This window comes from Manis javanica, chromosome 10 (assembly GCF_040802235.1).
Source record: "Manis javanica isolate MJ-LG chromosome 10, MJ_LKY, whole genome shotgun sequence".
Taxonomy (NCBI): domain Eukaryota; kingdom Metazoa; phylum Chordata; class Mammalia; order Pholidota; family Manidae; genus Manis; species Manis javanica.
The window spans coordinates 49,619,475-49,637,064 of NC_133165.1; the positions used below are offsets into that span (position 1 = coordinate 49,619,475).

Here is a 17,590-nt window from a genome sequence, read left to right on the forward strand (position 1 = left end):
TGGGGTGTGCTTAATCTACTTTGAGACATTCTGAAACTGTGTTGTCCAGCATCATTCAGAAATTGATTCGTGCCCGCCTACATACCACTGTTCCTGTCCCTGAGGTGGTCAACTTCCCGCACAGTATTAATTGAAAGATTGTTTATGACACTGCCAGGAGTGACGTAAGGGTCAGTTTCAGGGTCAATGTTTGGATAACCTTTCCATGGTTCACCAGGGCGAAATTCTGAGAATGAAAATTTTAAATTAGTTCAGGCTTAATCATCATTTAAAAATCCATTATTAAATATCTGAAACTTTTACCTCTGAAGCCTATAAAATTCTCAAATATTTTCTAATTAATAGCACCCTCAGAGGCTGAATCAGTAATACTATAAGCTGTCATTTATAAACAACTTGCAAGTTTCTGTCACTGAAATCATTTCACTGGGTCTATGTATTTTTAAACAGTAACACTTTAAAGTGCTGCATTACAAATCCCAAAGCCACAGCAACTCAGATAGGACAAAGCAGACCACAGGTATGTTTGTGGTAATTCCTCAGTATACCTGAAACACTGTCAAGTTAGCCCCCTGACACAGCTAAAGAGGAATGACAAATGAAGGCTTGCATACTGTTCCTCCCTATGCCGGTCAGGGGGGCTAATTCCACTTCCCCTGCTCGCAGGGAGAGTAAAGCTGCTGGTAACAAGCCAGACACACTCGCCTGCACAGCACTCAATGCTCAACTTTTTGTTCCTCCTTTCTGCATTCCTTCTTATTCTTAGCACAGTGCGGTCCAATTATGGAGAACTGGGCTAAATCACAACTACATCTAGAGGTAATGAAATAAATCTTGATGCAAACAAACTCTCCAGAGAGAAGCTATTAGCATTTTACCTGGTGGCCAATTAACACTGCTAGAGCCGTTAGGCGATTTGGCACGTGGCCAGCCATCTCCTATTGAACCTGGAGGACTGGCTGGTGAAGTACTGCTATTCATAAAGTCATAGGGAACAAATGGAGACTCTTCCAGCCTGAAACCACTTGAAATAGCACCTGGAAAGAGAAAAGTGAAATGTGAGCAAAATATACTGAATTTCTTGCAGTTCCTTAAGTAAAGTAAGAAAACATTCTACCATAGCCATAGCTTCCAGGCTGCATTATGTAGATTATGTGAAGATACAAGGAGAAAAGAAAGCTCTGTGATCTCATCCAGACTTCAAATGCTTTTAACTCTTATATATTGAGATCTGAAAATTACCACAGTGGATTTTATTCCAAGAAGGACATAAGTACCATAACCATCAATAAGTGACCAGAATGTGAGAATAAAACTATTTCCAAACCAATAAAAGACCTGTATTTTGGCCTAAACTGAGGACAAGTACAGTGACCTCATTGTGGAGATTCATGTTTTGGGAGCACTGGAAGGAAGAAAAAATAATTGTAGTAAAGAAAGAACTGCGGTGAAGTGGCAAACAGGTGTACCTGATAATCCAGGAGATTGCTATCCCCACAGTATGTACAAAAACAAATGAATATTCTTTTCTATCAGGATATTTGTATTTCTACTCTGTATTTCACCCCTTTGTGACTATACAGTATTGGTAAAGACATTCATTACCAGAATTAATGAAATCCCATAAAAACACAATCTGCTCTCACTTAGAAAAGATCATTTGCTTTCTTGTGATTTATTCTCCATACCCATCTTCGAACACATCATACAAGGACTAAAGCAGCAAAACACATCATTCTCTTGCCATTCACTCATGAACAGTGCCGGCCACTAGGCTAAGTGCTGGACATAGAAAGGAAAGATAAATGGAGATCTTGCCCTCAGGAACAATGCAGTCTTAACAAAAAGCCAACTACATGAACAGAGAATGGAAGGAGCTTATGTGGCCTCGCCAGGGCAGGGCTGGCATGTAAAGGATTCAGGGAAGAGATTCTATGCAGTGGGTACAGCCTGCACAGAGACCCTAGGAGAGAAACAGCTAGGCACATTTGAGGAACTGAAAGACCATTTTGTCTGAAAAACAGCAAGTGGGAGAGTGAACAACATGGAGTGGGACCTTCACCTTGAAGGGCAGGGGTGACTAAATATGTTTGGTTTTAAATGTTTGCAATTCAAAGGTCATGAGGTGGGGTGTGCCTGCTCTAGCCGCCCCGGGGTGCTACCTCTTCAAACCAGCCTATGCCCTGCTTCTTCCCTGAATGCGCAGAATTTGCAGGGTTTTGTAGGACACAGCAAAGAGTTCTGTACATTGAAGGGTTTTCAGAAGAAGAGTAGTACAGTCTGCTTTGTTGTGAGATGACTTTTGCTGCAGAAGTGGAAGTGTGAAAACCATTAGGAGGAGGCTATTAAGCCAGTGAGACACAAAGGATGAATGAACTGTATCTGGAAGCAGAATGGGTACTATTCAGATGGGCTGGATGTGGAGGTTGGAGAAAGGAAGAAATCAAGACTCCCTCTTAGATCCACATATCAATCAACTGTGAACAGACAAAATGTGGTACCATCCAAGTATAAAAGGAATGAAGTTCTTACGCATGTTACACTGTGGATGAACCTTGGAAACATTATACTAAACCAAAAATGCTAGTCATAATGGACCTGACAGCACGTGCTTCCATTTACAAGAAACAAATGTAGAGAAAACAGAAAGACTCGTTTTTACTTATGGCTGGGAGACATGGGAAAATGGAAGTGGGAGGAGTGATGCCTCAGGGGTTCTTCTGGGGCAAGGAAAATGTCAAAAAACTGACTGTGGTGATGGATACACAACTCTGAGGATATACCAAAAGTCACTGAATTATACCCTTTAAATGGAAGAATTGTATTATACGCATAATTATATTACAAAACTTAGAAGAGAATGTCTCAGGTTTTTGACTTCAATAACTTGAGAGGAGGAGGCATCAAAACAGGGGGACAAGGGGGTTAGGAATACAAAACCAAGGAAGCACCCAGTCCATCAAGTTAAGTTTGAAACCGATGAAGGAAAAGCCCTGGTTCATGGATTCAAGGCTGCTCTTTAGCTACGAGCTTCTGGTCAAACACAGCAGAGTCCTGGACTTCGTTTCAGCCTTGCTCATTCTATCAAGGTCCGCCTGCAGGCAGGTCACAACACCCAAGCTCCTATGTCAACAGCTCAGAGATGGCCAAGTTGGATGTTGACAGGACCTCGACAGGACCTCGTGCCACCACCATCGGCAGGCACAAGCCTAACCCTGACTGCACCACATCAATTTCATTCCTGCCTGTCTCTGGCTTTCCCATCTAATCACTTCTTATCTGAATGAATTTGATATCTTTTTTTGTAAACTGAACTGAAACCGTATGGGAGTGAAGTGGATTTAATAAAGCAGTAGTTTCAAGTACTACAGTAAGCAAGCAGAGCTGCCAAATTTCAAGTGACTAATTCTTACCCAAGAACCTGAAGTGATAAAACTATATTCCCTTCTTTTAGTAAGAAACAATTTCGATTTATTAAGACTACATTTTATTAAAAAGGAAAATGGACTTGACATAAGAGGCAACTAGGTTCCAGTTATATTCAATTAATCATCGCATGGGAAAATACCAGAAAAATGAAATGTAAATTTATGCAAAAGTTCTAGGCAAACAGAGCTGGCTTTACCCTGGAGAAATGGCCTTGTCTTGGAGGTAGGGCATCTCATGAGGTAACAGTGAAGACAGTAACAGTAATGGGGGCTGAGACTTAATGACCAGTATGTGCTTAACTCTGTTCTGGTGCCTAAGTGCTCTAGAGATACTGCCTTATACATCCTCAAAACATTGTAAGAGGTACTATTAATATTCCCACCTAGCAGATGAGGGACCTGGAGTTCAGAGAGCTATTGACAAAGTAACTTACCCTGATGAGTAGCAGAGCTAGTTAGTAGCAAAGCTAGGTTTCAAATCCAGGGGCCACAGTTCTGTTACCACTTTGCCACTGCTAAGACAGTGGCATTCCCACTCTCAAGAAAAATTCCAAATGTAATATACCAATGAGTGCAAATTCAATGTAGAAGCCAAGTCTATTTGATTTATGGTCCAATGTTCCTTCTATTACATGGTAATTTCACCTTTAGTTTCTGATAACCATCAGTCCAATGTGTATAAACTAGCAAACCGAGCTTTAAGCCAAGTGTAGTCAAAGTTTCAAGAAAAAATCCAACTGAAAGGAAAAGAATGAATGCCACATACAAAAAAGTCCTTTTAATACTAACTGGGGAGACACAGATTTGATTTTTTATAGATTAGAAGACAAAGTCTCTCAATTCCGCTTCCTACATAGCTGTGTGTGTGTGTGATTGCAAAGATTTCAAAATTATTTTGTTGTGCCTCTCTCATACAAAGCATTGAGTCAGATTTTGCTGCTGTATGAGTCAATCTGATTTTAATAATTAATGTGGCCCGTTTATATTTATCAAACTGACATATATTTGGTTTAAGTTTACTCATATTTTTATTTTATATTATGCCTTCTATTTCTTTATAGGTTCTTTAAAAACTCTGAAAATGTGTCATTTGTTTTTATTTTTTCTGAAAATGTGGAAGGCTTATATTTTTATTTTAGTGGGTATCTTTTTAACTTGTACATTTAAGTCTCCATTTCTTTTAAAAATTTTTTCAAATTGAGATATGACTGGCATATAACATTAGTTTTAAGTGTACAACATAATTTGATATTTGTATATACTGTGAAATGATCACATACCTCTTGAATATAATGACAATACTGGGTCAGGCTGCTGTCACCTCTTGTTTGGCTAACCTCTACCTCTGAATTAGGCAGAGAAGTTTCCCAAATGCTCTAACTGAAATCTTTCAAAAATGCAAATTGAGTCATGTTACTTCTCAACTTAAAAATCCTCCAGTTCTCCCTCACAGAGGGGGTAACATTCACAAGCTTCAACAGTTTAAAAGGCTCTTATAAGTCTATCCCCCAGCCACCCTCCCTTCACCTCTGCTCAGCTAATTTCTACTTATCTTTCACATTTCAGTTGAAAAGATCACAGACTTCCTGGAAGCCTTTCCCAGCCGCCCTCAACCCCAAGACTAAAATAAATATCCTTCTGTATATCTGTCCCCTCCCCACAACATTGTAGAGCTCTCTAGGTACGAGGAAGGGGAGAGGATTTTGTAAACTGCTTTGAAGCCACAGCACCTTAGGACAAATATAACAGAATCCCAGGCCAACCCTTCCTGGATGCACAACTTTCTGGTCAAATGTCCTTGCCTCCACTCCACTCTCCCTCGCTTAATGAATCTGGTTTTCTCAGGACATGGGGTAAAGGGTTAGTGCAGCAGGCTCAGGATGCACACTGCGGAGAGCTTCAGTACTGGCTCTTGATCAGCTCTTGGGCTCCTGTAAGTCCAGAGAATATACTGCCAGACAAGAGTACCTCTGCATACTGTGGGCTTCGGCCATGCCTGGTAGTTTATGGTAACAATCTGATTTATGCTGGATGCCTGTTTTTATTTGCATGGGGCCTGGGTCATATTGTACTTGACCACTGAAGGGTCTGCAGGGGGCTGGAGACTGAATAGCTAAGATCAGTCACACTGGTGCCTGTATAACTGATCCCTGATAAAAACTCTGGACACCAAGGCTTGGGTGAGCTTCTCCGGTTGGAAATACTCTGTACATGTTTTCACACATTATTGCTGGGAGAATAAGTCCACGAGACTCTACTGGGAGAGAACAATAGGAAACTTCTCCTGGACTCTGCCCTATGTGCCTTTTGCCTTTGCTGATTTTAATCTGCATTATTTTGATGTAATAAACCATAATCATGAGCATTACAGATTCTGAGTTCTCTGAGTTTTTCTGGTAAACCAGTGAACTTGTCACAGAGGAGACGATTTGCCCTTTCTTCTCTGCCTAACATTCTCTGTTTCACTAAATGCAGACAAAAATAGGACCCACTTAAAATTGTGTTGCAAACTGAGGCCTTTCCCACAGGCCTCCCTTCCCAGGCTCAGCCTGTCTCTGATGTGAGCCTGAATACTGCTATCAGATTGCTCCCCCTTAAATATCTCACTACTATTCTCTACATTATGAAACAGGAGACCCTATTTTCTACAATAGGTAAACACAAATGCCATTGAGGCCAATCGGGTTTTATAAACAAGTAAAGCAGGCTGGCTATAGGAAAAAATCCCTCCCCACCAATGGGAGGACATGGGTATGAGGAGAATGGGAAGAAAAAACAAAACAACCCTCCTAAGTAAATGCAAAGATAAATGGCAAATGACACTACTACTGGGTAGAGGAGGAAAGGGGAGCAGCTGTGGGCCAGCAAGCACACGGGTGGCAGCAGCTACTCAGGTCTGGGCGGATACTGCTGTGGAGCTCAGTGCTACCAGATCCTCTCACACATTTCCAAAGAGATGCCAGCAATATGAATTTTTACACGAAATTTCCTGAGTACTGAAACTGATGTCAATTTACAGCTAGGGTCTAATAAAGCATAGCCTACGGACTAGCAGTTTTGGGATCTCTCTTGAATACACACAGTCAGATGCCAATTTTATTTGTAAGGAAAAAAAGAACAAACCATACCAAAATATTAATGACAGGAATGAGTTGATTAACATTTCTCTATTTTTTTTTAATATAAAGGGGAAAAAAAATCAAACAAATAGAAAGAATATGCTTGAGAAGAAGATTCTAAGTCTCCACCAGGAGGGAGGGAGGGAGGGCAGAAGAGATACTAAGAGAAGAAAAAAAGCCACTTTTAAAAAGTAGTAGTGCTGGGAGAAAATGACAGTATTAACAACTGGAGAGTTATTACGATAAGAAAAAGAGCTTTCTATAAATAGAAAAAAAGCCAAGATTTTAAGACTTGAAATTTAGAGGACTCTCATATATATACATATACATATATATATAAAATGAACCTGTCTTTCTTTCTAGAGATGAAGACCAAAACCACAACCAGGTCGAGGTGTATTTTTGAAGTTATTTTTACAAAGAAGGAAAAAAATACAACAATGAAGAAATAATATAAGCAACCGAACAGAAGAAATCCTATCAAACTTTGATTTTTAAGAGGACAAAATAAAAACCTGGGGACAACAAATAATATCAATGAAAGGAAGACTACTGGCCTTGGGTTGGTTAAGATTAGTAACACTGCCTGCTCAAGTAAATAAAATGAGAACTCTAGGGGCGGGGCAGTAAATAGAAGATAAAATACAAAATTAAAATTAAAAAACGAAAATACAAAATTACCTTATTAATTTAAGTGAATAAAAACGAACTGATGAAAACAGCTAGCTTCATATAAGACGACACCCAACTGCCTGCATGTCAGGTGCCAGGCAACGAGATGAGACCTTAATAGTCATTCTCTCATTCAATTCTCCCAACAATTCTATGAGGTATCGCTTCCTTTTTACAGATGCAAACACTGTGGCTGAAAGAGTTTAAGACCTGGGGATTTAATCCCATTTGCATTTGACTTCAAAACCTATGCTGCCTGATGATGCCCCATGTTTATACTGCATACTACATACCAGCATGCCCTAAGTATACTGGGCACTGAATAATACATGAACACATATATTACACCTACAGATGCAATGAAAGGAAGGGAATATTTTATTTTCACAAAGAAACTGAAGTTCAGATATACAAAACAGACACAGAAAAATTCATTTTAACCTGAGACAACAGAAAACCACATGGTACAAACATTTTTCTAGGTCTCCATGTTCTATCTCTCCAGCCATTCTTTTCCAGGTTTCCTTACTACTAGTGGCTCCAATATTCCATCCTTGTTCTTTTCTCTTTGAGCCCTCCCTCTGGGCAACCTCATCCATGTCCATGATCTCAGTTCTGAGAAATATTAAGTCTTACTCTAGCCCAGTTTATTCTGACTGCCAGGCCTTTCATTTCTTACTGGGCTTTTCGACACTGAGTGATCCCCAAAACACCACACTCGACAAGTCTAAGAATTCATTATGTGTCCGCCATCCTGCTGGGACTCTTACATGTGCTCTACCATTAACGGCGCCGCCAGGCATTCATCCTTTCACCTAGCCAATCTCACTGTGTGCTGCCATGTGCTGGCTGGGGTACCAAGGAAGGAAAACATAGGCATTCTCCTTCGGTTTATGTCCTGTGATGGAGACAGGCCTAGACAGTACTCACACAACACAGAGATATATAAAGAGGTGCTATGGGAGCAGAAAGCCTGGAAAAGGTTTCTTGGAAATGACTCGAGGCGAGTCTTAAAGGTCAGCCTGAAGGAGGTACATGATATGTAAGCATATTTTTACAGAATGAGGTTAGTTACCAAGCCCACTGTCCTTACCACTCTCTTCAGTGCACTCCTGTCTACTGCCTTCCTTCTCACACTTAGACTACTTTAAGTCTTACATTCTGCTAGATATCCATTATTGTAATGTTTAAAAGGATTTATAGCATAAAAGTTTCCCATGATTTGCCGCCCACCTATGACTCCAGCTTCACCTTCCTCCCTCTGTCATTTGCTCCTTCACCTCTAGACATGCCCACAACAGAATTCACCAGGCTGTTCTGTCTCTGAACTTTTCATATGCTATACTTTTTCTGTTACTTATTTTCTAGCTGTTATTTGGTAAACTTGGAAGACTCCATTCAGATGAGTCTCTCTATAAAGCCTTTCCAAACCTGCCACACCCATAGTTTGTTATTTCTGACTCAATCCTCTAATGAATTTCACATCATTATGTGTACTATTATACTTTTGGTACGTATTTTTGTAGTACTGTCACAGTGTACTAAAGCTGTTTATTCATTTTTGCTACCAAATAATGAGCTCCTTCAGGGAAAGTATTTTTAACTTGCTGCTTACATATACTTAATTGCCTGCATGTATGTACATATATATCTATGTACTCCAGGTGGCCTAGCACAGTCCTTGGAGAGAAAATATTCCATTAATATCTGCTAGATGAATAGATATATAAGATGAAAATTCTGTTTTAAAAAAAATTAACTGGTGAGGAGACAATATTGAATCTGTATGATTTACACATAGCAAAACAAAATATGCGAAGAAATGTGTCAGTACACAAGAAACTGATAAATCAAATTATGGTAGTTTTTAATATCCTACATTTAATTGAGTAAATTAAGTGGAACATTGGAAAAATAAAACCAACTGCAAAAACCTAAGTGACCAACAAAGGAGGAATAATTTAAAAAGTAATAAATGTATTAATCTCATTGCTATTCTGTGCAATAGCACAATGGTCAATTTTGTTTTAATAACCAATAAAGCACTGTTTAATAATGAGGAAAGGTTCTAAGAGAACTTGACTTTGAAAATATATATTTAAAATAAAATAAAGGCCTAAATTTAGTATTCTACTACAGGTTTTTGTTTTTGTCTTTAAAGGCAGAATGTAAGCAAATATTTTATACCATGTTTGCTGGAGTTCTGATCCAAAGATGTATTCACAGAAATGCTGTCCACTGTAGTCCACTTCCTTAGTCTTGACTGTGGCTCTTTAATACTGTTCATATCCATATTTACATTCAAGTTTGAGTTCAAGCCTAAAAATAAATAATTAGGAAAAAACCACTTTATAAAATACAGTACATTTTCCTTCTGGTTCCATGACTTCCATTTTCTAGAAAAACATATGTAACTAATCTAACATTTTCAATCCTGACTAATATCCCTTAATGAGTCTTATCCTGCAAATGTGACAGGGCCAGGTGATTACAAAGACAAGGTGCACGGGACAGACACTCTGGGTTCCTGGCCACAGTCATGCAGAAGCAATGTCGGGAGAAAAGAGCCACAGCCAGGTTATCAGAGACGGTGACACATACAAATCCTAAATAGTTACTCTAATATTCATTACCAAGTTTTCAAACCACAAAACTGTTAAAACTATAATTGCATTAACTGTAGAAAAATGATGTCCTTACATAATTTTGATTATTTCAAAATTCCTCAGCAAAAATAAGAGAAACACTTAAGGAAGCCAAATATTAAAAAGTTTATTTCTAAAATACATCTTCAGCTATTTCCCAAGACTGCCATGCATGAAGAATTATATATGATCACTTTCAGTTGCTATCTTTTGCTTTTAAACAATTATTTTCAACTGGCTGACCAGCCAAAGGAATATTGTCATTTAAAGGTAAAAATGTCCTATCTCTAATTATACCTCATTATACCTAATAATTATCCCATATCTCAAGATGAAATTTACTTGAACTGAAATTTACTTGAACTTTGCTGATGATAAAAATCAGACTTAGATATTGTGATCCAGGGACCATCAATATCAGAATTATTTTGAGATGAGTGTTAAAAATGAAGGCTTTTCAGTGGGAACCAGAATCTTTGCTTACCACTCTACCAGGTGGTTCTTATTCCAAAGTTTTGAAACAAATGGTTTAGATACTAAGGTCTGATAAGAGTCCATGTGGTCTCAGGTTAGTAAAACTTAAAGACTTTAATAATATGAATTCTCTAATATCACCCCTATTCTTGTGGAGAGCAATTAAATTTGCTGCTCTCTGGATTCATCAATTAGAGCCAAAAGCTGGCAAATTTTTTCTGTAAAGGTTCAGGTAGTAAATATCTCTGGCTCTGTGGGCCACAATATGTCCCACACTTTGGGTCTCAGTGTCTCTATGAACTGTTGTAGCACAAAGCAGCCACAGGAAATACATTTAACAAGAGCATAGCTGTGTTCCAAAATAATTTCATTTACAAAATCAGGCAGCTGGCCAAATTTGGCCAACAAGCTGTGGTTTGCCAATTTAGACAACCACACTGGTGTCTCCATGGGTAAAGCAGACTTTCTTACCCAGGAAAAATTACCTCTTGCTGTAAAGATGGCCAGAATAGGAAATCCCCTATTTAGAAACTCATCTCCTCACTGGCCCAATCTGTCCAGTATGTACTCCAACACTGAGAGTTATTTCCCTTCACTGGTGAGGCCCAAACCTCTCACTGTACCTGGGCAGGCTTTAAACCCTGTACTGTGGCGTCACCTAGGCACCACCTAATGGCTTCAATGGTATTCAATCATAGTGGCAACTTCCAAGGGAACTGCTTCTGGGCATGTAAAGAGATTGCTAAGAAGCATCTCAAGGACTCAAAGTGTAATCTGTGTCCTAGTTGAGAGGCCATGGCAACACTAGGGAGAGCGAATCAAGTGCCAGGGGCAATAGCAGGCCCCAACCTCTGCCCACAGCCCAGAACATGCTAGTTAACGTCTTCAACACAGTTGGGCTAGCAACCAACAATGCTGGTTTACAAGAAACCATTTAAGGGGAGAGAGAAGGAAAAAGCTAATGAATAGGGTGTGAGCAATCAGGGCCAAAATATAATCCAAGGCACAAGCAAAAGGGGACCTAAGGAAAGAGAAAACATACAAGTTTGAAATTTCCAGTGGGAATAAAAGCTTAGAGACACAATGATATAGGGATGGGGAAAAGCTATCACAAATGTAATAAAAACAACCCTCTCTCACCCCATTTTTCTACCTGAGATGAGTAACCCTTCTTAAGTATTTAGACAGTAACTAAAATTTCAGGTTCTGTCAACTACAGAGGTGGCTGTTCCCAGCTGTTTCCCCAAAAGCAGCACTGCTCAAAATGTCTCTGGTGTGCTGTTCCTAACAGTAATTTCAGTCCTCCCCTCCCCTGCACATCTTACCAGATACCAGGGTATTAAGAAGCAATATTCTCTTTATTCTAACCCACTGAAAATAAGTGTGGAATTTTTCAAATATTGTCATTTTCTTGAATGGAGAGAGGCGCCCCCTGCATGAAGACAGGCTAACCCTAGAAGAGGTATGGCAACTCTCGGAGAGAGAACAGTTCAAGAACGTGTGGCTTCCACAAGGGATTTGCACTAGGAGGTAAGAGAAACCCGTAAGCCTGCGATCTCTGTGCATCTGCTGAATGCTCTGGCCACAGGGAAACCCACCTATAGGGAAGTTGCTGAAAGCATTTATTGGTGATGGCCCTTTCTGCAGCTCAGGTGTAGTGTGGGGCATGACATTTTCAAGGAAAGATTTCATGGCTGGCTGATGGATTGACTGCTGCTGAGATGGCGGTGTCTGTTGCTTTACCAACAGGTTTGGATCAAGTTGACGAGACTGTTGCATCATTTGCTGCTGCACACTAAGCGGTCGACCCTGAAAACAACAAAATGGGAAAAATTGTGGAGAACTCTTTACAGATACCCACATATTCCTCCTCCCTTTTGAATTCATATTTCTCCACAGGAAGGTGAACAGTCCCCATATACCAGTTAATATGACTCCTGGGCAAAAGATGCCTGCATAAACACCGTATTTCACTGCATTTTAAATAAAAGCACCCCGCCTCTTGTTGCACAAGCAGCGTTCAAGCTGAGTTTCTGTGCGGCAAGGGGAAGGGTCTGGTCTACCTGCTGGTCTTGTTGCTGTCGGTTCCCAGAAGGCACGCTTCTCTGACTCTGCGCCCTTTGCTGCTGCGCTAACAATCGCTGCAGGGAAGGTTGAAAAAAGGTCAGTGGTATCATGCCATCCAAGAGTAGTATGCTTCAGAGTGACTGTGCCAGATGGACTCCAAAGGCAGGGCTTCCTCTAGTCAGTGCCAGCCATGTCCTGCCTCTTCAAGCACAATCTTTTCCTTGGACTCTCTGGCCATTCTGCTGAATTCAGTCTTTTGTCCAGTATAAATTTCCACTTCATCAGGGAAATTTTTTCTGACCATGCTACCCCATACTTGGCTAGACTTGCTCACAAAGAATTCTACCCTTCGAGTTCACTATCTGTGCACTGCTAGACTAAGCTCCCGAGGGCCGTAACTAAGACTGTTTCGTTTACTGCAATGCTTCCCAGAGTCTAGTGTTTAGCACATAGTAGACACTGAATAGTTTATTGAATAAGTCTGTTATTCTACTCACCTGTAATTGGGAGATCTGAGAAAGCTGGTTTAGTTGGGATAGCTGGTTCAGCATGGCTACCTGTTGAGGGCCAAAGAGCGGGTTCAGGCCACCGTTGTTTGGTGCATACTTCAGCAATGAAACTGGAACCTTAGGATCACAATGGTGAGTTAATAATGGTGATAAAACAACTAAACAAACTAAATGTACTGCATATTGTAAATTATCAATAAGCAATTAAATATGACTATCATTGGACGGTTTTTCTAATTGTCTTTCTTTGCTTTACTAATTTACTGTTCCCTATGGCCTTTCATGGGTTAAGCAAAAGATGACAGAGATGAATCTTAAACCAGTCAATTTACTTTGCTATTGTCCTCTGCTCAAGACATTTTATAGACAATGGTAAATTTTAGATTTAAATTATCATTGCCTCATTTTCTTCACCCTACCTACATCCTTTTATATTAAGAACTAATTCAGAATTAGCTTGCATCTCAAAAATGCCAATAAATATTAGGATCAACAAGTCATCTCACTTAAATAAAACATTATCCAAGGCTCTCTTCCAGGTAAACAGAAGACAGTACAGTGGGTCTTTGTTTACCTGAGGGGAGAGTAATGGAGGAGGCACTTGAGCACGGAGATTAGGCTGAGATGAACTAAGAGGTTGTGCTGGAGGCTGCTGCATGCCCCGGGGTTGTGCTGCTGTGTTTCCAACACCAAACATACTGGGATTGCCATTCTACAGAAACAAACCACAACACAGCAACAGTGCGATTCCTTAGGGACAAACATCCCACTATCATCCTGTAATACTGACTTCTACACAATAACGACACATAAGAGAGATATTATTACTTATACAAATCATTCAACAGAGAGCCTAAAATACATATGTGGACTTACCTGTCTAACAGAATTCAAGTTTTGCATACCCAGCCCTGCTATGGAGCCAAGGGCCTGGTTAGGTAGTGCACTATTTGAAGGGGGAAGCTTCATGCTTTGACTGGACATAAACTGCATGTTTTGGGATTCATCTGCTACAATGCCATCCTGATCGGACAGACAAAAAGACGTGCAACACCAGCCAAGCAAACAAGTGGAAGGGAGAAATCATTGCAGGAACAGAAGAGAAGTCACATGACATTCCAGCATCAACAGGAAACAGGTAGAAAACAGAAGAGATCAGATTAGTGTTAATGCTAGAGTATATAAAAAGAACCAAATATATTTTATGGAATTAAGAAGAAAATATATAAATGAAATCCTTATGCTAAACTGAGACATAAAAAGGACAGTGAACTACAAATCCAGTAACAGGATTTGGTACTGGATTATAACACTTTATATTAAATGTTCTAAAATACTAATGAGAAAATTATGCTGTTAAGTGGTTTATTAGCCACAGGACTAAAACAAACAAACAAACAAACAAACAAACAAACAAACAAACAAACAACTTACCTTATCAAAATAAGGACTGCGCTCCATGGAAGACTCTTTGGAAATCTGAGGCCGAGAACCAGGGCCTTTCCCGACCGTTCGATTGTAATCACCAATATTTAGGCTATGTTTATCTATCTCCACTCGTTTATCTTGTAACATTCCTAATAAATGCAGGAGACTACGTTATCAAGTAGGAAGAAAATTAACATAGTTGGTTTCAGATAAATTTATAGTAGAAAGCAAAATGCTCATTTCCCAGACTGAAGTGACTTCTGCCTTGACAAAGGTGTGTAAAAAATGCACTTGCATTCCTCACAAGTAAAATTGGGTTTAGCAGATAGTTATTTTATTGAACCAATTAACTCAAAAACAGACTAGTAAATGGAAGGTTAAGACACCTTTGGTCATCTTTGATTTGCTTAATTTTATAATAAAAACACAATATCCATTAATAAATAACAAAAACAGCAATATAACAAACCACCATGTAACAGATGCTTACTATGTGCTAGGTACTGTTCTAAAGGTGTTCTGATTTAATGTTTGTAATTCTGTTACTATCACCCCCATTTAACAGATGGGGAAACGAGACCAGTTTTTCATCTATCCTACTCTCTGAGGTCTTGTTCTATCCACTACTCCCCTCATTCTGACTTCTCTCCGATAAACAGGACTTCCTCTCATGGAAACCCTCCATCCTGCAACATCTTTGCTTGAATACTCAGCTCCCAAGCTACCATCCTACTTCAACAAACCATTTAAAAGTGAGCACTGCTCTCTGCTCCACATCCTGACCAAAAGACCATTCTGCTTTGGCCTCCTCTCTTTACAGCGGAACCCACTTTGTGTTTCTTCAATACTGGGACATACCAATGTCACTTGTAATAGGTGAAACCAAGCACGTGGTAATTTCCACCACCTCTTCCTTCATTGGTCTTAAAAGTGGCATCTTTTTTCTCCCAGTTATACAGCCTTGAAACCTTGGTTTTCAACTTGAAAAAACCCTTTTTTCCCACCTCCCTGTTCCTCATTCTCCACATTTTCTCAGTCCTGAAATCTTACCCATCACTTCTGTGTCACTGCTGTCCCTCTCTGAGATGTCTGTTGCCACTGCCACCTCATAATACTCACCCCTCACCCTTACTACCCTCATTCCAGGCAAGTGGGGAGGAAAAACTTTCAACAAAAGAAAAGTATTCTTAAAATAGTTACAATTTTAAAATGCTGTCGGTTGCCAGAAGTACTGTTCCAGTTATGGGTCAGATATCCGAACTCACCTTTCAGCACTTCTATGAGTTCTCCCTTGAATGTCAATAATCCTTTGCAACAACCTCTTCTCGCTTACTGATACACCCAAGCGAGCCACACTGAACTCTCCTCCCCAGCCTCCACATCTAATCCTGTAACTACACCCAGACAACTCTACTTCTTTCTAAGTCTCTTTCCTTTCCAAGCTGTTCTTTTTTGATAACGCACATTATTTTTGCCTACCCAAATATTATCTTTTAAAAGAGCAGTATGCTGCATCTTCTTCACAAACCATCCCTCCAACACTTCTGCATCCCTTTGGAAGCCAGCTGACCAAATACAGCAGTCTCCTCTCAGCCTGCCCAATCCTCTAGGAAGATCACGCGTGACTCATTCCAACCCCCACTGTCAAATCTATTCCCTGACAACCACATCTCTCGTCAATCTATTTTTGAGGCTTTACAACCATGGATGTCTAATTACTTACACTTATTATCTCCAGCCCTACCTCTTCTGAGCTCCACATCCAGACTTTCTGCTTACTGGACATCACCACATGGTTTTCATAAGAACTTTAAATTCAATGTCTTGTATATCAAATCTGTTACTCCTATTTTATTTATCTCAAATAATGGCCAGTTACTGATTTACTGTCTCTTAGCTCCAAATTCACCCCTTTTGACTGCTCTTTGAAAATATATCTGGGCTCTTTACATTTTTTCCTCAGCCAGCTGGCACTGAGGCTGTCAGCAGTGGGTGCTGGAGAGCTCCTACAGGAGGAAGGTTTGCTTCCTGGTCCAATATGCTCACTTGGTCGGATGTGGTAGTGTAATGTAGGTGGCTTCTCCCGCACCCTAGTCCAGCAGTGCAAGGTGGTCAGCAACACTCAGTGGCCAGCTCCCAGCATTCCCATATACCTCCAGCTTTGTAGCACAGTGTCTCATGAACAGCTTTTCCCAGCACCCTAGAGGGCAGATTTCCAGCAAGTTCGACCAGCACAGCTTCACAGCACCTTCAGTGGGCCATGGAGGGGGCAGAGCCTTGTTCTCATGGGAACAGACACATACTCTAGATATGGATTTGTTTTTCCTGCCTGTAAAGCTTCTGGCACGCATGGTCTCACAAAACGCCTTATCTACTGTCATGGCACACTGTTCACAGCACTGTGTCTGAGTAAGGAACTCATTTCATAGCAAATGAAGTATAGTAATGGTCTCATGCCTATGGGATTAACTGGTGTTGCCACGTACAGCATGACCCAAAAGTAGCTAGCCAAATTGACAGATCACTTAGTGAACACTCAGTTGCAAGGCAGGCTGGGAGGAAATGTCCTACAAGTATGGGCTTCTGTCTTAAAAGGCAGGATACAGTACCTCCCACATTACTAAAATAGGCCTAGGAATCAAAAGGTAAAAGTGGGAGTGGCTTCTCATACTACCACACCTAATAAGGCACTTAGAGAATCCTTGCTTCCTGTTCCGGCAACTGCAAATTTAGTGATTTTAGTCCTCATGAGAACGCTTCCACCAGAAGACACAGTGGCCTGGAAGATGAACACTGCACTTGCACATTCTGCCACTCATCCAGCAGGCAAAAGGGGGCCTCATCCGACTGGAGTGACTAACTCTAATTACCAAGGGAAAATCAGTTTCCCAATACAAACTGAAAGCACTGAGTTCCCTGGAAGCAAGGGATTCTCTGCAGGTGCTTCTTAGAAATTCCATGCCCAGTAGTAAAGGCTAATGAAAAACTACAGCAACCAAAAAAGGCGGGACAGTTGAGGGCCCAGATAGTTTGTGGATGAAGGTTTGGATCACCCACCAGCAGAAGAACCCAGAGAAGCTAAGGTACTTCACAGAGAAGCTGTGAGTGGGGCAAGTATGGAATGGGCAGAGAGAGCAGGAAGCTACAGACACCAATGACAGCTTGTGACCAAAATGAGAAACGAGGACAGTAGTAATTGTTACATGTATGTAGTTATTTGTATAGATCAATCACTTCCTTCTTTCTCT

The 17,590-nt window shown here is 40.4% G+C and overlaps 1 protein-coding gene across 10 annotated transcripts in view; it reads right to left on the reverse strand.

Moving 5' to 3' along the window:
* TNRC6A (trinucleotide repeat containing adaptor 6A) overlaps window positions 1-17,590 on the reverse strand; it is a 112,438-nt gene that overhangs the window by 8,889 nt on the left and 85,959 nt on the right. For 9 of the 10 annotated variants that reach the window (XR_005054131.2, XM_036991984.2, XM_036991982.2 and 6 more), the window contains 9 exons: window positions 14,349-14,491; window positions 13,791-13,937; window positions 13,489-13,626; window positions 12,903-13,031; window positions 12,402-12,479; window positions 11,937-12,147; window positions 9,407-9,538; window positions 879-1,037; window positions 86-226 (listed from right to left, as the gene is read on the reverse strand). Coding sequence is in view for 9 of the 10 variants with exons in the window: in XM_036991984.2 (XP_036847879.2) it covers window positions 86-226; window positions 879-1,037; window positions 9,407-9,538; window positions 11,937-12,147; window positions 12,402-12,479; window positions 12,903-13,031; window positions 13,489-13,626; window positions 13,791-13,937; window positions 14,349-14,491 (1,278 nt within the window). In the remaining variant the exon portion in view is untranslated. The remainder of the gene's footprint in view (window positions 1-85; window positions 227-878; window positions 1,038-9,406; window positions 9,539-11,936; window positions 12,148-12,401; window positions 12,480-12,902; window positions 13,032-13,488; window positions 13,627-13,790; window positions 13,938-14,348; window positions 14,492-17,590) is intronic. The other variant, XM_036991985.2, reaches the window with a different exon arrangement.